This window comes from Pinus tabuliformis, chromosome 8, assembly GCF_031772625.1.
Source record: "Pinus tabuliformis cultivar Carrire ecotype Pingquan chromosome 8, CPIR1, whole genome shotgun sequence".
In the NCBI taxonomy this organism is placed as follows: Eukaryota; Viridiplantae; Streptophyta; class Pinopsida; order Pinales; family Pinaceae; genus Pinus; species Pinus tabuliformis.
In genome coordinates, this window is record NC_142294.1 from 1,215,037,273 (window position 1) to 1,215,060,292 (window position 23,020).

Below are 23,020 nucleotides of genomic sequence, written 5' to 3' on the forward strand. Positions count from 1 at the left end.
AGTTCAAACACACAGCATTATAATATAGATGGAAGACAACATATGATCAAAGTAGGCTCATGAACCAATCCACTATATCAAAATGGTACCCAATGGCAATACATTATTACATAGTCAACTGTAATAAGACAGTCCATCAAATCTATATAGCTATATTGAATAGACAAAGGAGTTGATTATGGGATAACTTATTTGAAATGATGCTTACAAACTGAGGTTAATTAGTACATGATCAAGGATCTAACACTATGAATAGTACTTTTCTTGTTTCTGTTGCTCAATACATATTCAGTAATTATTTTAAACCGCTACTCACATTTTTATACAATTCAATAATTCAAATAAACAATGTGCATATCACCAATGTCCAGGTTTATCGATTCACATGCATATTATTTTCTCACAATTTATGGTCCATGTTATTGTGGCCAACAATGCTGTTTACAACATTGTCTGAGCTTCTCCCTCTGGCAGATTTCAGGTTCTAATAGGCTTTAAAAATCAGAAGTCGTAATTAAAAGATCCAACATTTTTAATCTGAAAGTGGAAAACACTATTACAAGGAGAATTTTAATTCTTACAAGCATGTTTGCATCCCAAAATGTTATTAAGACAATTAACCCTGTTCAGCAATTGTGTGAATATACTACAGACTCAATCACAAGAAGAAAAAAAGGAAGTGGCAGTACCAGATACTCATTCCACACTGATATCTCATCAGAACTGGAAGAGGTGGTTGGATCAGTCAGATGGGATATCTGCATGGTGTCTTGTTTGTGAGGAAATGCTCTTGACTCCTGAGGTACTTGAAAAGCACTTGGAGAATCATCATGGCTTCCAAAGTATGTCTATGAAAAGGAAACATCATTGTCTAGATTCTGCACTTGAAGCAGGAGAAAAGTGTAACTGTTTTGAATGTGAAGTTTGTTCTGTCGTTTTCAAGAATGCATTTTCTCTGATAGTCCACAAAGCCCTTCGGCAGCATCATATTCAACAAGCCCTTTTGTCAAATGATGGCATCTTATGTCGTTGTTTCGATTGTGGAATGCGAGGAAGTAGAGCCTCAGAGAACTCAGAAAACTAAGTTGCCAAAAATTGACTGTGCAAGTAGTGATCTGGAGGAGAATATGGCCAGTGTCAAAAATCATTGTAGTAAGGGGTGCATTTCAGAGGCCAACAAAGAAACTTCTGTCAAGAGTCCCAACAGTGGTGAATGGCAGAGTCATAAATCAAGGAAGCTAAACAATGACTCGGCCAAATGTTAAAAAGTTAAAAACAAATGTTAAAAACACCTTGGAGTCCCCAACAATCAGCCAAATGTTAAAAAGTTAAAAAAAAATTAGAAAAATCGTTGTTTCTTTGGGTGACTGGCTGAATTTAATGACTCGGCCGAGTAGATGTGGAAACGGCCGGGTTGACCGAGTCATGACTGACTCGGCCGAGTCATGCAATAACTCGGCCGAGTCAGTCATGACTCGGCCTCCCGGACTGGTTTTTCTACCGGGTCACTCCTCAAGGCTTCAACTCGGTTCGACTCGGCCGTTTCGGTTTCGAAACGGCCGGTTTGTAAAACACTGCTCCATAGACAACCCAATATGCATGATATGCTCACTAGTGAGTTGTAGGTGACTGTCGTCTGGCAACTCTGTCATAGATCTGGAGGCCTTTGTACCTATCGGCTCCTCAACAACAGTGGAGCTGTCTTCCGACACCTCACCAACCTATGGTGCATTGTTATCACCTGAGAACTCGGTCACAACCTCGAATACCTCATCAATGGATGACACCTCATCAATGGGTGTATGCTCAACTATCTCTTTGCCAACCATGGCCCCTTCAACTACTCTTTCATCTTTTTTCTTAATACTTACTCTTTCATCTTTTTTCTTAATACTTCTCATCATCCCAACCAAATCCCACTGAATTTCCATTGGTTTGTGCATACTCCTTAGTTCACAGAATTCCCAAAAAGAGAGGGACGCCTGAATGCCATGACCCAATGATTGGTATGCCCTCCAGTTTTCCCCCAATAACTCCACATCAGTTGCAATCATGTCCGGATTCCCAACTGAGGAATGAATCAATTTCTTCCCCACATCAATCATCATTTGTTGTATCCTCACCACCTCATTCCAGGTGACTGCCATGTTGTTTGATTCTAATCTTTCCCATAGGCTGAGCCAAGATTATGGCTCTGATACCACTGTAATGTTCCTAAACAGGAATGTAAGTGATATACAAAGCATGCAAACAATCCAGCAATCAGAAAAACGAAATATACATTAAGCACCCATGGAAACACTAGAAATAGAGAACTGCTGAGCCATTTTATTACTTCTTCAGGAGCAAATACAATAGTAAAATAGAATGGTGCACCTGGGCTTGTCTCAATGGAAAAGCATGACAAAACCCAGGTGAGAAAATGCTGAACTGAAGCTTCTACAATTGCTACACCAAACTAAACTGTGCTGCCCCAGAAAACTACTTTGTATGTTGACTTCGAAGGGCTGCAACCACTGCTTCCAGTGCTCATAAAATTATGAGATTTTAGCTCCTTGCCCTTGACCTAAACCCAGAAAAACCCATGAAGGAATTGGCCAAATGTTGACATCAGACTTTTGGCCCAAATTCCCCTTAGCTCCTCTAGCTGCTAGCTGAGTTGGGACCCCTATTTGACTCCTTAGATCTACCCAGAAAATTCTATAAATTTAGGAGTGTGATCCTTGCCCAAAACCCAGCAAAATCCAGAAAGGGTTTCCCTTGGTTCCAACCTTAAAAAATTGACTCCTCACAACTTGGCCCTCCTCCAATTTAGAATTTTGTTGCTGTGACTGATCCTGTCAATATCTGCTCTCCCAACTCCAACAATCCTCCTCAAATGGCCCTCCAAGTGATCTCCTACTTCTCCTGGCTAGCTCCAGATCTACAATTCCTTCCTCCAACTCCCACGTGAGCCTAGTGATGGCTCTCTGCGCAAGCCCATGTAACTGTAAATCAGACTGCTGGGATGCTGGCTCCAAACTCGCAAGAAAGGTTGGCCCTTTGCTTCTCTCCCAATCCTCTAACTCTCTCGGCAAATGCTTGATCACTGATAGCTAGCCAGAAATACGCACTCACTATTGTGGTTGAATGGTAGTGCTGTAACACACTCCCAAAACTCCTGAAATACTTATGGAATTGCCTCTCTAGGGCGGGCACGGATGGTTCCCTGAAGTAGAGGTTGAATCTCCCGCTTGAGAGATTCGTGGCTAAACAACCGGTTGACTCAGCTAAACAACAGAGTGAACAGTCAAGTAATTTTGATTGCAACGTGTAAGAATGAATCCAAAATGAGAGCTGCTCCTTCCTTATAACTCCTTGGGCCTCCCTATCCTCACGTGGTCCCCTCCATCCACCTATTCGACTTTCCCTCCAAGCTATTCGAATTGGCCAATTCATACTCCCATGTGTGTGGCCCCCACATTCCACTATTAACCAAATAAAGTCGAATTGCCTCCTAAGTCCCTAAGTCGAAAATGATGGGTTCTCTTCCTTAGCCAAAATTGTGCAAAATCGTGTAGCAGCACCCTGTTACAGATGTGTTTGAGAAGGGACATGATAGGTCCTTTGATCTTTTTCTTCCTTTGCCAGAATTCTCAAGCCTTCTTTCGGGAGATGTTGCAACAGATCTATCGGATGTTGATTTCTAGTGTCCATGGTGTCCTTTTATCCCTGATCTCTTTTCCTATATGCTTCTTTATAGGTTCTTTTGTCAACCACCTCATAATTCATATGAGGATATTTCTCATGTTGACCTTTCTTAGTGTGTGAACCATGTCTTCATGCATATCTTAATGAAAGAGATCTTATCTTATTCTTGACCATGCTTACAGAGCAATTCCCAATGCTCATTAATACAAATGATGACATGACTTAATTGAAAAACATAGATGCATACCTCATCTTAGTTCTTTCCTTGATCATTTCAGTTTTTTTGACAGCTTCCTTAATTGATATTACTTTCAATCTTCTTTGCTATGCTACATATTTCTTTGCCTACATATCATCCTTTCTTGAATCCCCATAAGTGGAATTTCTATTGAGGCATCTGCTTTTTCCTGAAAGTCATGATTTCTCTATTGAAGTTTTCACCAGAGGATCCTGGTAGTCCTCATGTTGCAAATGCTCCTTTCTGCTGATGATAGTGGCTTTCTTAAGATGATTCTTTCTGATCATGATCAATTCTTTATGCATTCATGAGGTCATTCAATGGCTACATCTTCTCTATATGAATCTTCTTTATCTAAGCTATCTCTACACAATTGCCATTCTCATAAGTCAAGCATTCTATCCTACTGCTACATGTTCCTATGATACCCAAAACTTTAAAGGGGACTTATGTGAAGAAGTTGATCTCGGTCATAGTAGAGATCCAGAGTAGCTTCCTTCTTCTGCTTCTTATTTTTTCTTTCACTTCTTGGGTAATGTGGGCTTCCTCTCGTTTCCTCTTATTGTTGTCCTTCTTGAACTTAGGACAATTCCTCTTATAGTGTCCATATTCTTGATAGCCCAAGCATTGGACTTTGGACATATCTCTTTTACCCTTTCTTTGTGGACCAAACTTGCCAAATTTTCCTTTTCTCTTGGCCATAACAAAAAATGCTTGTTCCTTTGATCCCACGTCATCTTTGGCTTTGAGTCGAGTCTCTTCAATTTTGCATAGAGACCAAAGTTCATTCAACGAGGTGGCTTCCTTCTTGGCATATATACTTGATGTGAAGTTGCCCCATTCCTCAGGTAATGCATTGAGCACCATAGTTGTCATCTCTCTGTCTGACATAACTTCTCCTAGTTCTTGCAGTTGGTCTCTCATCTCAGAGACCTTCATGAAGTAGGGAGCTATTCCTTCTTCCTTGGAGATCTTCATTTTATATAATTCATTACACAATGATATCACTTCTCCAGCTGTAATAACTAAGAATAGATCCACCAACTTATCATAGATTTCTTTAGATGTTTCAAGTTTGGAAACATAAGGAATGAGAGGGTCCTTGATGGATTCTATCAGAATCCTTTGAGCCCTTGTTTCATCCTTATTATACTTTGCTAGGGCTTGAGTTTGTTCCTTAGCAGGAACAATGACATTCCCTTTGATGTAGTCCATAACTTCATTTTCTTTGAGAAGTAGATCAGTCCTCTTTTTCCATGCAAGGAAATTAGCAGTCCCAACCAATTTGTTGCTTTCCTTGCAAAAAGACATTTTGATATGTTCAGAAGAGGACATAAAAATACTTACTTGAGAGAGTTGTTGTGAAGAGATCTTGCTGCTTCCTTGAAGATTTGATGATTTGACTTCTTAGATCTTGGAGTTCTTCAAGGTGCCTTATGAGAGATTTGCTTGGTGATGAAAACTTCTCATTGTGTAGATATGGAGATCTTCAATGATGAGCCTTGATCTTTGGGTGCCTCTCTTTGAAGATGGAGGATCTTTGATGGAGATTCTGTGAAAATTCCTAAACCCGGAATCCCTACTACAACAACTAATATTACTTCTCCTCCTTATTAAACCATACAATTTATTTACTGTGTTCTATGGTAAATATCAAAGTAAATACAACTGAAACATTCACTATTTAAAAATCATATGCCGAAACAAGAAACTGAACAAGAAAAATATACAACACAATGACAATTATTTTTGGACAAATGTCCTCGGAAAAACCCAATGTGGGAAAACCGGTGTAGCAGATGAGGGTTTCTTTATTATTCTTCAACAAAAATCTCATGTACAAGATACAACCAACAAAATAGAAGAGGATTCTCTGTGAGAATTTTTACAAACACTTCTCGACGAGTTTCTGATCCAGGAGAGGACTTGCTGCCCCCTCTGCGTCTCACTGCGTCAGCCCCTGCATGAGAACTACACTATCCCAATGTCACACTGCCTCTGTGCTGTCCTCCTTCTGCTCTGCGTCTTCTGCTCCTGACCTCCAGACTGATGCTGATACCCTCTCTCTCTCCTTCTCACCTGCAACTCTCCCTCTGATTCGATTTTCTCTTGCCGAACTTTGACCAATGAGAAAATTGAACTTACTCAGGTAACTGAGTATCTGCCTTTGGTATATTTTCCAAATGCCCATCGATGTCCTTCTTATAATCCTCCAGTTGAGAACCAACGACCCAGATTAGATTCTAATGAATGGCTCAGATCATTTGGAATCGATCTTCGTCTTCTTCTAGAAGTCACACTCACAGTTTAGATTAATACCCATTAATTATTTTGATCTCCTAAGTTTAGACTTAGGGACCCATTAAAAATAATTAATTATTTTAATAAAATTGTCTCAGGGTGGAATTTCCCAAAATGATTTCTGGGTATTGTGGAATACGTGTCTAATCCTCCTTACAAAATTTGAGACTTAGAGCACATCCGATGCTACCAGAAATCAACACTCCCTCTTAGCAAGGAATGTGTTCTAGCAATGCAACCTGTCGAATCATCACCCTGTTCTGTAACATCTCCCTCTGCGCTGTTGATGTCTGACATCACTGCCCACCAACTACTGTGCAAATGCTGCATCTGTACTGCTGCTGACCCTGCCACTATCAACATTGCATCTACACTGCAACTCCCTCTCATTCCCTGTCACTGTAACTAAGAAATCACCTGTTTCTGCTACTGAAACGGATTCTCTACCATACCCATCTGCTCCTTGAACTGAATGAACTTTGCTCTTCCTAGAGCCTTTGTGAGTACGTCTGCTACCTGATCTCCTGTGGGAACATACTGCAATTGTACTGCCCCACGCTGAACACAGTCTCTGATAAAGTGACATCTGATATCAATGTGTTTCGACCAATCATGAAATATTGGATTCTCAGAGAGTTTGATACAACTTTGATTATCATAGTAAATCTTGGTCACTTCCATCCTTTTTTCTAAATAAACTCACAAGCAGTTTTCTAAGCCATATAGCTTTGCACGTTGCTGTGCTGACTACCATATATTCAGCTTCTGCTAAGCTGAGAGCTACCGACTTCTGTTTCCTTTTGCACCAAGAGATCATTCCTAATCCGACACTGAAGCAGTACCTAGAGGTACTTTTCCGATCTACTGAACTACCTATCCAATCTGCATTTGTGAATCCATTCAATCTGACATCATCCCCTCAAGAGTATTTCAACCCATATCCGACTGTTCCATGCACATACCTTAGAATGTGCCTAGCTGTTGCCCAATGCACCCTTTTTGGTTCCACCATGAACTGACTAAGGGTGTTGACAGTGAAACAAATGTCTGGCCTAGTGTTGACCAGATACATGAGTGACCCAATGAGCTGTCTGTACAAGGTGGGGTCCACCTCCTTGTCTCCTAATGCATCTATTTTCTTCCAGTTGGTGATCATGGGAGTAGCCATGGGCTGACAATCCTGCATTCTGAATCTCTTCAGAATTTCTGTAGCATATCTTCCTTGCCCAAGGAAGATCTCCCCATTCTTCTGCCAAACTTCCAACCCTAGAAAATAATGCATCAACCCCATATCCTTCATGTTGAATTTTGCTTCAAGATTCTTCTTGCAGTCTTGTATGAGCCTAGATGACCCTGTTAAAAACAAGTCATCCACATATAATACCAAAATAAGTGGCTCATTCTCTACCATTAAATAGTAGAGATTGGGATCAACATCACTCTTGACGAATCCCAACTGCTGCAAGTAACTATCAATCCGACCATACCATGCTTTGGGTGCCTGCTTGAGCCCATACAGGGATTTCTTTAATCTGCACACATGAGTTCTCTTTTCATGCGTTTTGAAGCCTTCAGGCTATTCTATATACACCTCTTCTTCTATCACCCCATTCAGAAATGTTGTCTTGACATCCATCTGGTGAATCTCCCATCCCATTTGAGCTGCTAGGGATATAACGGATTTGATAGAGGTATATCGGGCTACTGGGGCGAAGGTCTCTTCATAGTCTATTCCTTGTTTCTGTGCATACCCTTTTGCCACGAACCTAGCCTTGTACTTCTCTACATTGCCATTTGCAACATACTTGATCTTGTAGATCCACTGTGATCCTACAACTAATTCATCCTCTGGTCTAGGTACTACTTCCTAGACATGATTCGTCATGATAAAACTATTCTCTTCTACCATGGCATCCACCCACACTTGGTGTTGAATGACTTCTTGAAAGCTAGAGGGTTCTTCAACTTGTGCTACCAAGGCCTAGTATCTGTCAGGCTGTCTACGCTGCCTCTTCTCGGTTCTAGGAGCTCCAACAAACTCCTTTGCGTCCCTCAGCGTCTGTTGTACTTCCCTGCTGGTTCTACCACTGGTGGTGGGAGGCTCAATCAACTCCTCCTCCTGGTCTTGTCGTTCCATTTGCTGAGAACTACCTGGATTTCCTTCCTCTGAGGAAATGTTGGTACTGGTCACTGTACTCGATCCAGGTGTCTGTCCTCCTGCTTGTCCTCCTTGCTGCCCCTGTTGCTGCTGGACTAATGGAACATCTACTGACTGACCTTCTGTTGGCATCTCTCGAGATTTCCTGAAAGCTCTATCCTCCATGAACTTCGCATCCCGTCTCACTACAATCTTCCTGTTGCTAGGAATGTAGATTCTGTATGCCTTTGAGGTCTCGCTATATCCTACGAGGTACCCCTTTTCTGCAGTTTGATCCAGTTTACTGCGCTTTTCATCTGGAATGTGACAATATGCCATGCTTCCAAATATCCTGAGATGACTTACTTCCGACTTCTTCCCAATGAAGACACTTTCGGGTGTTCTCTTCCCCAACACTCTGTGAGGAGTTCTATTTTGGATATATACCATTGTGTTGCAAGCCTTTGCCCATAAGAATCTAGGCAAGTCCTGATCCTATAACATAGCTTTTGTTGCCCCAACAATAGTTCTATTTTTCCACTCTGCTACTCCATTCTACTCTGGATTATATGGAGCTGTCCACTCTCTTTTGATGCCCTCCTTTGCGTAGAAATCTGTGAAGTCTTTTTCCGTATATTCTCCACCATTATTTGAACGCAATACCTTTATCTTTTTCCTTGTCATGCTTTCAATGAGAGCCTTAAACTCTCTGAATCGGTCAAAGACCTCATCCTTGGTCTTTAAGAAATAGATCCAGGTTTTTCTAGAGTGATCATCAATAAAAGTGATGAAGTATTCGCCACCACTAAGAGTTGTTGTGGACATTGGACCACAGATATCTGAGTATATCAATCCCAATACACATTCTGCTCTATTGTTGCTTCTGGAAAAAGCTGCTTTAGCATACTTCCCTAGTACGCATTCTCTGCATAAATCATCATGCTCAGTACTAAGGACTGGAACTCATGTAACAGTCTCTTCGAGCATCCTCAGTGCTCCATGGTGTAAGTGTCCCATTCGCCTGTGCCATAATTCATTCAATTCCTTTTCACCATTATGACTGCTGCCTATCAGTGCCATTGGAGACTTGAGCTGCAACCTATACAATCTGTTGCTTCCATCTCCAATTTGTCTCTTCTTCTTCCAGCTTGGATGCTTAAAATATACTTTCTTTCCAGTGAAGTATACATTGTATCCCTTGTCTTGTAACTGGGACATTAAAATCAGATTCATTCCTAACCCGGGCTCATGTAGAACATTGGTGGCTCGGATGCTGGTTTCTGCTTTCGTCTGAAATGCTATGGTGCCTATCCCTACTGGAGTACACTTCGTTCTGTTTCCCATAGTAATCTGGAAGTTTGTTCTTCTTGATAGCTCGAGAAATGTTCTCGCACTCTAGTCATATGGGCTGAAGCCTTGCTATCAATGTACCAAACATTTGCTGACGTTGAACTTGCTAAGCATGCAAATTCATCTTCTAATCTGGAGGATAATTTGGAGACATCTTTGTGAAAATTCCTAGACTCGAAGGAACCCCTACTGCAGCAAATTTGAATCTACTTCACCTACTTGATTTTTAAATTACATTCATCAAGTTATTCTTCTGAATATTGAAGCAAATTACTTCTGCAGCCTACACTAATTAAATATTTGATCCCATGAAACAAAAAACAGAGCGAAGAAGAAGATTCATAGGACACACTTATTTTTGGACACAATAGTCCCCAGAAAAACCCAAAGCGGGAAAACCGGTGTAGCAGTTCTAAGGGTTCATTAATATGCAGGAGAAATATCTGAATACAAATTTAGGATGCTCATCTAGCAATCCCTTGCAAAGAAAAATACTGGCGGAAAATATGAGTGAGTTTTACCTCACTTCACCCAGCAGTTCCGGCTTTTGCATGACAGGCAGCTTTTCTGCTCTGTGCTGGCCCTTCTGGCTCTGCGTAAGGACTACATGGGCCCAGATTGGCCCAACATCAGCTCTCCCGGCTACTACGCTGCCTCTCTGCAAGCTCTCTCCGCCTCTCTGTCAGTATTCTCTAGAAAGTCCTCCCGGATTCTCTCTGCCTCTCTGTTGCTGAATGATCACTTAGTTCGAATTTCTCAGCTTCCTAGCCCCAGAAATCAAAGTCCAGATCAATTCTCTCTCTCTCTCTCTCTCTCTCTCTATCTGTTTCCAAATGAACCCCAAGCCTCCATTTTATACCTTTTCTGTTGAGTCTTCAACGACCGAGATTAAGTCTCTAATCAACGTCTAAGATTAAAACATGACTTGATCCACCTTCAAGATCATTCTCACCCATATTTTGATTAATGCCCATTAATATTTTAATTTCCCTAAGTTTAGACTTAGGAACTCCATTAAAAATATTAATTATTTTAACAAAATACAATTCAGGTGGAATTTCACCAAACAGTTTATGGGTTCTTTAGAATTCATGTGCCTTAGCCTCTCCACCAATTTTCAAGGCTAGAGCACTTCCGATGCTACCAAAAGCTAACAATCTTGAGTTTCCATCTTGTGTTATTTTTCTAATGATCTCTGACACTATCCTGCCCTAGCAACTGCTTGCAGAAAATTGCGTCCCACCAGAAAAAATCTTTGCTTAAGCTTTTGCTGTGCTGCTCCCTCTACCGTTGACAAATATCAATCTAGAATCTTACCTCTTTGTCAACTCATTAAGAGAGAGATTTCCCTCGAAAATCCAGCCCTTCAAATTGAACTACGCAAACCCTTTGGGGATTTGAATTGCTGCCTCTGCATGAATTTTGAATTCCCTTCTTCCTTCAGTGTTGTGTCTTTCTATTTGTTCTTCTTGCTTCATCTACTGCTCTGATACCATGTGAAAATTCCTAAACCAAGAATCCCTACTGCAGCAACTAGTATTACTTCTCCTACTTGTTAAACCATACAAGTTATTTACTGTGTTCTACGGTAAATATCAAAGTAAATACAACTGCAACATTCACTATTTAAAGATAATATGCCAAAACAAGAAACTGAACAAGAAAAAGATACAACACAACGACACAATTATTTTTGGACAAATGTCCCCGGAAAAACCAAATGCGGGAAAACCAGTGCAACAGATGAGGGTTTCTTTATTATTCTTTAGCAAAAATCCCATGTACAAGATACAACCAACATAATAGAAGAGGATTCTCTGTGAGATTGCAGACACTTCTCAACGAGTTTCTGAGCCAGGAGAGGACCTGCTGCCCCCGCCGCGTCTCACTTTGTTATCCCCTGCGTGAGAACTACGCTATCCTAATGTCACACTGCCTCTGCGCTGTCCTCCTGGTCTGCGTCTTCTGCTCCTGACCTCTAGACTGATGCTGATACCCCCTCTCTCCTTCTCACCTGCAACTCTCCCTCTAATTCGATTTTCTCTTGTTGAACTTCGACCAGTGAGAAAATCGAACTTACTCGGGTAAAAGAGTATCTACCTTTGGTGTATTTTCCAAATGCCCATCGATGTCCTTCTTATAATCCTCCAGTTGAGAATCAACGACCCAGATTAGATTCTAATTAATGGCTCAGATCATTTAGACTCGATCTTCATCTTCTTCTAGAAGTTACACCCACAGTGTAGATTAATACCCATTATTTATTTTAATTTCCTAATTTTAGACTTAGGGACCCATTAAAAATAATTAATTATTTTAATAAAACTGTCTCTGGGTGGAATTTCCTAGAACGATTCTGGGTATTGTGGAATACATGTGTCTAAGCCTCCCTGCAAAATTTGAGACTTAGAGCACATCCGATGCTACTAGAAATCAACAGACTCTTCTTGGATGTTCCTTCTTGTAGATGCATTTAGATGGAAGGATTTCTTCTTTCCTTGTTCCCAGGATGGTAGTCCTTCTTGATGGATCTGTAACCCTAGCTTGTAGATTTGATGCTTCAACCTTTGTGTGTCCTTGCTTCTTGATCTTGATGCTTCACTCTTCTATGTATTCTTGAGATGCCCTTCCTTGATGTGTCACCTTAGCTCTGATACCATGTTGAAGAATCTAGGGCATCTAGGTAGGATGAGATTCTTCTGACGATGATAACTATTTGTGATGTACTTTTTACTTTTTCTTATTAGCACAATCTTCTCTTATTATTATTAGAGTGTGTTCTCTTACTTCATCAAACAATTACCAAAACAAAAGAGACAAGAACACAAGATATTGGCTCTCAGCTAGGGCAAAACCTCTCTCTCCTAGAGAGGAAAACCCTTTTGCAAAATTTCTCTTATTGAAGCTTCAATTGACAAATGCCAAACCCTAGACCCTTGATAAGTAGATCCTCCAAGCACAAGACACAATCTCTCTTTCTTTTGTTCCTTAACTGATGCCTCCTTCTGCACTGCACCCTGGCCTCTTCCTTCACTCTTCTTCCGACAACTGATGGCACTTTCTGCAGAAACCCTAGGTCTCCTTAGAGACCTCTATTTTAGTGTCTTCCTTTCCGTCTCAACCTCGCTTGGCAGTCTTCCTTCTCCTTGATATTTAGACTAGAGAATGAGGCTTTTCTTGAGGTATATCTTCAAGTTAGAGGCTGATCCTCTTAACCTTACTGCAGCTCTGATTTCTTCGCACGTGTGGCTGATCTAGGGCTTGAAATGGACCCTTTTACTTGCTTTCTTTTCTTCGCTTTAGGTGAGACCTACTTCGCTTGAGATGGAGGCCTATTAGGAGTCTTTTCTTAGCCCAATCGAACTCTATTATGTTGCTGCACTTGTGGATCTGATGTGACTGCAGAACTACCCTCCTTACTTCGCACGTGTGACAGAATTAGGCCCCAAAACAACCCTCCAAAACTCGGATTCCTTTCTCTCCTTCATTGACCTAGAAGCACCTTCTTGCTCCTTTTCACACTTCTTTCTTGACTCTTTCTCTCGTTGATTTCAGAGATCACTTGATGATGCTTTTGTGAGTTTGAACTGCCCTATATATAGGAGACTGTCCCTCCTATTTGGGCCGACTTGAGCCAGTGAGGCTGACTTGACTTTAAGTGCACCAAAAATTCATTTCTTTAGCCAACTTGAAGAGGAGACTTGTCTTTGCTTTGGAGAATCACTTTTGACTTATTTCTTTGATTCTAATACATAGATTTACATAGTGTAACATGCCCACATGGGTCTTCAACAATTACATTGACTCTTTGACTTTCCTAGAAGCACTTAAATATGTGCTTGACCTATCAAATGGGCAAGAAACCCATTTTTTATAAATGACAAAAATAATAATTCTTTTTCTTTTACAAGTACAAAGATCAAAATTACATTTATGAAGACCGAACCTAGTTACACTTTCTTCAACATAACGCCCTTATGAATATGGGAATGCTGAAACATGGGTTTTGTTCCTCTCTTTTTGTAGACCAATTTCAATATAATGCATACACCATTCTGACAAATCTGGCCCATGTTTAGCCACCTAGAAGCGACTTGTACCATTTGACCAACTTTGATCCCCTGTAACTGCATCATGCATTCACTGTTTGGAAAAATTTCAATGTTGCATGTCATCTCCTCGTCAATTTGAGCATTTTGGGAACAAGTTGAATTTTTTACTTTCGGGACTACAAGCATTGAGAAATGTGAATTGCCTTGGGAAATGTGAAATTGATTTTGTGAGACAACCATGTTGAGAACTGTTTGAGGAATAGTGCACCAAGGCCAAGGCCACATATAGACTCAATGACTCATAACCATGTGGGATGACATAGGTGCCCCTTCATGCGGGCTGGACAGGCCCATACACTGGTGATCACCCCTACATAAGCAAGGCTCCTCTAATACCATGAGTCCCCCTAGGATCCATCCAAAATCCCCCGATCCTATACAAGACAAAGAGACCAAGGATTAAGTCCAAATGGATAAGCCATGGTTGACCATCACAAGTCCGGGACACGTAATAGAATGACTCACATGGTTGTTACAAGGCTTTAGACTTGTGAACTTGGGCTTACAATGGTGATAAATATAATGTGAAAACTTATGTGTACCCATGCTGATATGAGGTGTAATAGGAGTTTCATTAAATGGGATGCGTTGTATAGTAGGTTTGTTGTACAGTTCTCTCAAAGATAATCATTACTGGTTGAGATACTGAAGAGATTCCAAAGATTTCGTATGAATTGTAAAGCAGTGAGATAATGTTGATTTACTTGTTCCAAGTTCCAACACATCTCATCAGGACATGAGCTAGCAGCATGCATCTATTCACCTATTTTATTTTTCTTATAACTTTTATAACTTTGCTTCTTGACTTTCAACAAAAACACTTTCAACAAAAACATGATTGAAATGACCATTGCTACTACTGATAGTAATCACCTGTAACTTCCATATGGGCAAAATGATCAACCATGGCTGTTGTGATCAACTATAGGACCCCGCTGGGCTTGGGAATGTGATCCTGCTTCAAACTCCACAAGATTACATGTTTGAGAGGGTGTTCCTGTTTCATTTGCATGCTAAAAATTCCATATGTTTTGTTCTTTCTGATGAAAATATGTGCTCGTTCAACTGACAATGCGTATCAGAAAGTATGTGCTCGTTCAACTGACAATGCGTTTGCAACAGATAATGTCTTTTATCAGTTTGTTCTTCTTTGGGTGTAGTTTAAGGTGGAATTGAAGTAGCATTGCATTTTCTAAGGGAAAAAATCATAATTTTCTCTCAGGTATTCACATCTCAATAGAGTTACTGTCGCTGCTCATCTGATCTTTTTATTTGTTTCTGAATCCAGATGGCGTCTGTACATAAATTTTGGAATGGCGCAACAAGTACGCTCATGTGCTCAAGAGGCAATTCAAGGTCGCTAGATGGCAAGCAAGGTTACCTCATGCCTTATGAAAGTTTCAATGATAAAAAAACAATTCTCATTTGATGCCGTATTTGTTCTCTGAAGTAATATATAAAGCATTTTCCAAAAAAACAAAAAAGGCATATTCCTTTATAGATGTGCATCTGATATTAAATGAACATCCTGCATTTTTTAAAGTTTCTGAAGGCTTAATAAGTTTAAATAGTTGGTGGTGGATGAAGACAACCCTGCATTTACTATTCAGTTATATGAGTCTGAATGGCAGGTTTGAGAACTCTGGCTCAATTGTCCTTCTATGAGGCCCATTACTACTGTCAATTCATAGATTCACTTTGATTTCCCAATCATCTATTTCATACTTCAGATTTTATTTGCATGTGCTCACATTTTGCTGTCAGCCATTTTATTATGTCTTTATACAATTTTTGTTCTTGGTTTCTCTACTTCACCTCAGCTCAGTTACCTTTCTTTATATGTTATTTTGTTTTGTTTGTGGTTGCTGCACGTCACCTGAACTCAGTTACCTTTTGTTATTTTGTTCCCTTTTATTTTTTGATTGATTGGATGAGTTTGGAATTCAGAGTCACAACATGATGGTAATTCTACACCTTATAGTAGGATGGCATAATTATCAAAGCATTCATGTTCTTTGGCTTCAGTTTTTATTTATTTATTCTGAGGAAATAATCTCATCCCAACCTCACACACACTTAATTGAAGAATGGGAGTGCTGGTACCAGGCCAGATCTTAGGGAATTCTCTCCTTTCTTCCCTGGAATTTCTGGAGGCATAGTCAGCTGGTAACCCCAAAGGACCTGATGAGATTTGATCTTGAGACCTTTGTAGACTTTAGCACAAGCATATACCAATCAAACTAACCCTTGGGGCTTTCATTTTTTAATATATAAGGTAGGTGCATGCATTTTAATTTTTATCTTGTTCGGGATTTGATCTTCCTGGTATTTGCTTTTTATTCAGGTTCCCATTTCTCTTGTGCTTTCTTGCTTTACTGACCTCTTAACTTTTTCTTGACTAAAGGAGATCAAATGATGAAATCAAATTCTCTTTTTTAGGATGTTGCTTCAATCTTTGGTTTTGATCATATTCTTACCATTTTTCCCAAAATACATTACATTCTTCAAATGGGTATTTTCTGATGTGACATACCATATATTCATTTTTCATGGATATCCGTAAAATCATCAATTCATATAATATCTTAAATAAATGTTAAATTCCAATGCCTTTAGGTCTCAACTATAATTCATATCAAATAATTATTACTCATTTAATTTCTTGATACTTAAAAGAAACGTCCTCTGTAGGTTAATTTGTCAAATAAGTCAAGTGACATTTTGTAATTTAGTAGATATTGGTACATATAGTAACTACAATATCTACAGAATGAGCACACACAATTCTGGCATTACATTGATGTTTTCATTTCTTTTTAATACAGGATTTAAAAAGACAATCAAAATAAAAAAGGAGAGTGCTAAGGTATCATCCTTTGGCCTTCTGTTAGCAAACAAGATTTGTGGATTGGAAGGTGATAGATTCTTCGAAACATTGTTACAAAGACACTCTTCTGTTGGAATGCTTACTGGTATGATCGCAGGTTGGTTTCTAATTTTCAGTTTCCTTCTTAAAGTAGTCATTATAAGAAATATATATTATAAACTAATTCCTTATATAATTCTAAGTCCACAATCAATGCCCTTACATACTTCTTCAGAATTGTCTTATCAAATAATTTGAAATAACCATTCTACTAGTTCCCATGGAATTAATAGTTAAAAACTTAAAATATATTCAAAATAAAATTTTGGTTGTAATTCAAATTGAAAATGTGGTTATTTACTATTAATTGGAAGAAATGGTAATTTTTGAAACCCAACCATTTTTTCTACGTAAAAATTTCTCATTAAAAGACCTAGAAAATCATAAATACATAATTGATGCCATTCCTTTTCGAACTCTATGTACTTTTATCATTTATGTGTAAATCAACAATCCCATCCAGTGCTTGCATACTGTTGTTGTTTTCTTTCTTGCATGTGGTTATTTTCACATCGTTTACCATGTTCATATTGATTAGTATCAGAGCCTAAAGACTAGGGAATTTTAGAGTTTTGCAATTCTGACTTCTTTGCGTTTTTTCCCACCTATAATTCCCCTTTGAACTCCCATCCAAGGTGTTTGAGTGATCTGAAGCATGGTGACACCCCCATGTGCTATTTCCAAGCCATTGACATGTAGGTAATCCCATTATTGCTTAAATTTCTCTTTCAAATTTATGCATTTTCACATTTTCCATAGCATTTTGCAAAATTTTCTGCAATCCCAGTACCATTCTGTTAGTGTACTTGTACTGTACCACAAGTTAGTTCCAATCTTGTGGGTACATAATAAGTTACTTTACTCTTATGTCACAAATTTCTGGGATGAAATAAGTGCCAAAGAACAGTCTTGCGATATCATTTATTCAAATCATGATACCATTGACTCTTTGTTTTTGTGCTTGAGGTACTCTGACTATGATTTCTACTTGTTGTTTCCTATTATTCAGTTTAGATCAGCATAAGTTGTCTTTATGTACTGCATTGTGGTTCTTTGTACATCCTCCAGGGGCTTATATGACTCTCAAGACCAGTGTGGATAAACTCGTGATAAAATCGGCGAAGTCTGATTTTTTGAGCTGGCCAATTTTATTGGCCGATTTTTTGCCAATTTTTTGAAAATCGAAAAAATCGGGATTTTATCATAAAAATTGCGATAATCTTGGGAGTCGATGGATAAACTTGTGGAGACTATCTTGGCCGCGCATAAGTGAGGAAAGTGCGAAATTTCACTCATTTTTCACTCTAACTTCTGCCCTTTGTCCTTGTGGAGAGAGGAGGTGTTTGCCACTGCCCAAGCGGAGGAGATTTACTAGTTTTGTGGCGTGGATTTGGAGATTTGTCCACTGCTCAACGTGAGAGACTCAGGGTGCCGATTCACTGCTGCCAGATATGTATTTTAATTTCTCTCTTAGTCTTTGTAGCACAAATGGATTTTTAAATCATTCTATTACCAAAAAACCCACAGTGCAATGACTGTACCAAAAAACCCACAGAATCCCACCAAACAACTAACCAAGGCTGAATTGCAACTGTTAGAGGGAAAGCTCAAAAAGGTGCAAATTGATCTGGAGAACTCCAAGCATGCACTCACACAAAAGGAGAAGCAGCTTGAGTCAGCCAGGAAAAATGTGGAGCAAATCAATAAAAACTTGGAGACTGCAAATGAGGAGATCAAAGAACTAAAAAATAAGCTAAAAGGTAATATGTCTCTCATCTAGGCTAGGCACATTATTTGGGATGAAATTATTTTTGAAGTAAAAAGCATCTGGGAGCATATGACCTTAGTAGCAGAGCAAAAAATTGCAATCAAGGAGACTGAGTTCTTTATCCTCTCACCCAAAGAAGAAGACGGTAAAAATGCCAAGACAACGGAGAAGTTTATTAGGTATCTCAAGAAGAAATCAGCTAGTGAATTGAGGGCAATGGATATTGTTGACAGGACAGGGACAATTGTTGAAATCTCTAAGATGATCTAGAGAGAGACAACCAGGGCCAAAGCTGAGGAATATTTGGGTGACTTATTGGAATTTGTAGTTGCATTGTGAAATGTGACACTGTCGTGAAGAATGATTGCCATGGCCAAAGAGGTGTGCATAAATATGTAGATGGTCAATGTGGGGAACAAAGAGGTGTGCCAGAATAAAGTCAAAATGAGGGGAAAGTATAATAAGCGACCACCTTTATAAGGTGAAACAAGTGCTCCCATAAATCATGAGCCCTAGTAGGTCCACCTCCATGATGCTCGTATACGACCCTTGGACATAAGAATGCCCATCTAGGTAAGGGACTTACCAGGGGGACACCAGTAGTGCCATAAAACCAAGCACCATGAAAATGGAGCTAAAAAGGCCGGCCATGACCGTCCACCATCAGGGATCCAGGAGATAGTTTCATGTAACACACCCACATGGCCTTATAGGGCTATCACTTGCACACATTTGGGATTACAAATGGTGTGGTCAAAGGTTTTGGAGTACCCCGATTGGAAGAGGGTTAACATAGTGCATGACATTCTCTAAGCAAGCAACTTTCTCCATGTGGCTAGCATGTAGAATGTCACCAAGCTATTTGAAGATATTTCATGCCCTAAGGAAGACTTCCTTGTGAGCATTAATTGTGGTCAAATGACCTTTGAGTAAGCCATCTCCAATGAGCAAATCCATTGTGAACCATCCTGGGGTTGATCACAATGTACCCCAAATCTCATGAAGCAATCATTGTGAACACTTTTGAGGTAACCCCAAAAGCCAACAATCAACTCTTCTACACATGTGCTTCGACAACCCACATTTAACTCAAGAGGGAGGACATTAAGAGACATAGTCCTTTTCCTTCCTAACACTGCAACTAACCAACATGGTCCACAACCATGGCGCTCACTCTCACTTCAAAAGTTACTCTTTCCAACATTCTCCTAGCATCCATCCACATAGGTCAATCCATCATATAGGCTTACATTTCTCTTTCAAACTATTATGTCTTGGCTAATTCATCATCCAAAAATATTTCATCTCACCAAGAGAAGTTTGTTAATGTCCTTCAACAGATCTATTGTCCAAATTGGCGAACTTCAATGTTGCATGTTTTTTTAATGGAGTGGAAGAATAAATACCTCATTCTTGGTTTCTTTTACCTTTCACTCATGGGATTCTCAATTATCCCTTACCTAGGATTTACTAACCCTTTTTAGGGCCTTTCTTCATGGTAACTAGCCAACAAATGCATGTTTTTGAAGTTTATCATAAGCATAGTCATTCTCATAGATATAAATATTAGGGGCACTTTGAAAGGAACAAATTTCCGCATTATACTATGATTCCATAGCTTGTGGTTAATGTTACCCACCACCTATGGGTAGTGTTGTCGCGCGGATTGACACGACAACGCTCAGACCGGGGGCTGTCACTCTGATCCCCAATCCCTCCGTTTAAGCCTGTCTCCCGCGGCTAAGGGGGGTAGTCCCTGAGAGATGATGAGACCAACTGTCGACCAGTTGGTTGGGAGACACGAGATACGATATAAAAAGCACTCGATGGATTTGATTAATTGAGCAGACCAGTGCCTTAGGAGATTAATGTAGAAACGATTACTTGTTAAATGATATAGAAACATGGACCATGAACAGCAACCATCTATCATCAGCTAAATCACATGACCAAAACGATATCCAGCAATTGAAAACTTCGAAAAGATGAATGCTTAAAACCACCACGAAAATCATAACCAGACATCAATTTTGCATCTCGACTTGAAAATTTAGATCTCAGCATGAAAGATACGACAATTCCCGAAAATGACTGGATCTGACGAAGAGAATTTTCCACAAAATTTTTATATTTTTTCAAAATATTTTTTTTTTTTTTCAATATTTTTTATTTATTTTTTTTTTATTTTTTTTTAAAACATACAAACAAAAAGAAAATCCTAAATCTAAACCAAAACCCTAAAAATCCCTTTAAATTTTATTTTTTTTTATTTTTTTATTCTAAAATAAAAAATAAAACAAAATTTAAATCTAATTAAAATCTAATCTAGAACATAAAACTAAAAAAAAAAAACTAAACTATACAAATCAAATTAAAATCTAAATAGGACAGATCCTAAACTAAACAAAAAAAATTAAATGAAAATCTAAATTCACTCTACGCTAGCCCCTTTTTTTTTTTTTTTTTAAACTTAATTAAAACAAAACTAAATAAAACAAAATCAAATCTAATTAAAGTGAACCTTTTTATTTATTTATTTTTTTATAAAACAACGAATCTAAAAACCTATACGTATTAAGTTTTAACTTATGAAACTATAACTAAAAAAATGAAAACGTAACTAAAATAAAAAAAAAAAAATCGATCTACTCTTAGGCTAAACCACGCATTTACAATAGAAAAACGATTTTATGCTACCACTTTAACCGTATGCCTGAAGGAAAAGGCGTGAAATGATATTACCTCAGCCGCCGGAGAAAGCATTGGACGCGTGAAGAAATCAGAGGGAAAATACGATTCAGCATATCACCTGGTCCGATGCTTTGTCAATGGTGCTCAGAAGTCGAACCAGCGAATGTCTCAGTTGATGGTAATGCTGTAGCGGCGGTAAATGGAACCAGTTTTGAAAAAAAAGAAATCGACCCGATGAGAATGAGACCCCGTGCCTGGCTAACCCTTTTCTGTTCTGCGTTAAAAATGGAGATCCGCGCTCAAACGAAAGGAATAGATCGATTCGTGCTCAGATCTCTTGATTTGTTCTTGTCTTTTTGTTGACAGGCCGGTGCGTCTCCAAGGTAATGAGTAAAAAGGATTTGCATAACATTTTTTTGATGGCGTGATCGATGGCAGTTCTGGAGCAAGATTTCCGCTCGGGAGTCAAAGAAATTTCAGTGGTGATTACAGGCCCACGAAAATTTTGCAGCGGCCAGTATATGCTACGATCTCGCTGTTTGTTGCCTTGATGCCAAACGCATATAGCTACATCGGAATTGAGCACTTTGGAGCGAAGACAACACACCTTGGCGGGCTATAACCTGAGCAAATCCGACGCTGAATGATTTGGATATGATTTGCTGCGTGGTGCAGCGTAGATCACATTGAAATAGGCTGTGTCCTTCCACGTCTTAATCAGCTGTGGCAACTATGTCAGAACTTTATGCTAATTGCTTGAAGCCAGCAACCAAAACGGCAGAAATTTAAACATGGCGCGTGGGTAATTTGAAATCTTGATCCAATAGAACTGGTTAATCCGCAGTTTGACTTGAAACCTTTAGTGCTGGATACAGTAATTGTTCTATAAACTTTTCTGAGCCGCACGCCCTCGAATTGAATGAAAATTGCGGCCACGCAGTTGTTGAAATCTGCTGCTTATGCACAGTGTGTCGGTGTGTTAACCTTGACGGCAGTCCTGCAATTGCAAAAAACAGACAAAACCCTAATAAAAACTGTAAAAATTTGAAACCCTAGATCAGCTAATTAATTTACAGATTTTGGCTCTTTAATAGCCAGATCTGGCAATAAGCACGGAAGATATTTAAAAGAACAGAAATTTTCAGACTGTCACTGTGAAGAACATCAGAAGATCTCTCATGCAAACTAAAAAAAAAAATTTCGAATGATAAGCCCGGGATCAAGAACTGGCTGGGCTCTTTCAGAAAACACAACTCGGGAGTTGGCTGGTTCAGCCGAGAACTTCCCCTAACGCCCAGTAATCTGAAAAAGGATTTCCTGCACAACTTACAATCAACTATCAACGTAGAAGGAGAAAACAGTAGTGAAACCCTGATCAAATGGAGATACCTGCCAATGTATTTCATAATCTAAACTATCATTCAAACCCCAAAGATCAGACAAGATACCTGTGTCTAGATCAATCTTCATTAAACTATCATTAATGGCTGAAAATAAAATTATGCAGAACAAATAGAACAATCTTACAGCATTTTCAGAAGAGTAACACCAGCAAGATTTTTAACCCCAAAGTCTTCTTTATTGCAGAAAATCAGATTACAAGAGAGCTTCTTCAGTCTTAGACTCACAGATTCAATATTTGAAATGACCACCTAAGACCCTATATAAAGGAAATGATCCTAACGGCTAGTTCGAGTGATCCATGTAGAAATGATCTTGACCGTTGATGAGGATCAAGACATCTCTTGATCTCATCCGTCGATTTATTAACTTAAAATATTATTATTTTATTAGTTAGGGTTTTTGC

The 23,020-nt window shown here is 39.2% G+C and overlaps 1 protein-coding gene across 3 annotated transcripts in view; it reads left to right on the forward strand.

The window, feature by feature from the left end:
• The window catches only part of LOC149239757 (cytochrome c-type biogenesis ccda-like chloroplastic protein), a 478,359-nt gene that overhangs the window by 60,808 nt on the left and 394,531 nt on the right, over positions 1-23,020 (forward strand). For 2 of the 3 annotated variants that reach the window (XM_089373517.1, XM_089373518.1), the window contains exons 2-3: positions 15,117-15,204; positions 16,654-16,812. In XM_089373517.1, the coding sequence (XP_089229643.1) occupies positions 15,117-15,204; positions 16,654-16,812 (247 nt within the window). The remainder of the gene's footprint in view (positions 1-15,116; positions 15,205-16,653; positions 16,813-23,020) is intronic. The other variant, XM_089373519.1, reaches the window with a different exon arrangement.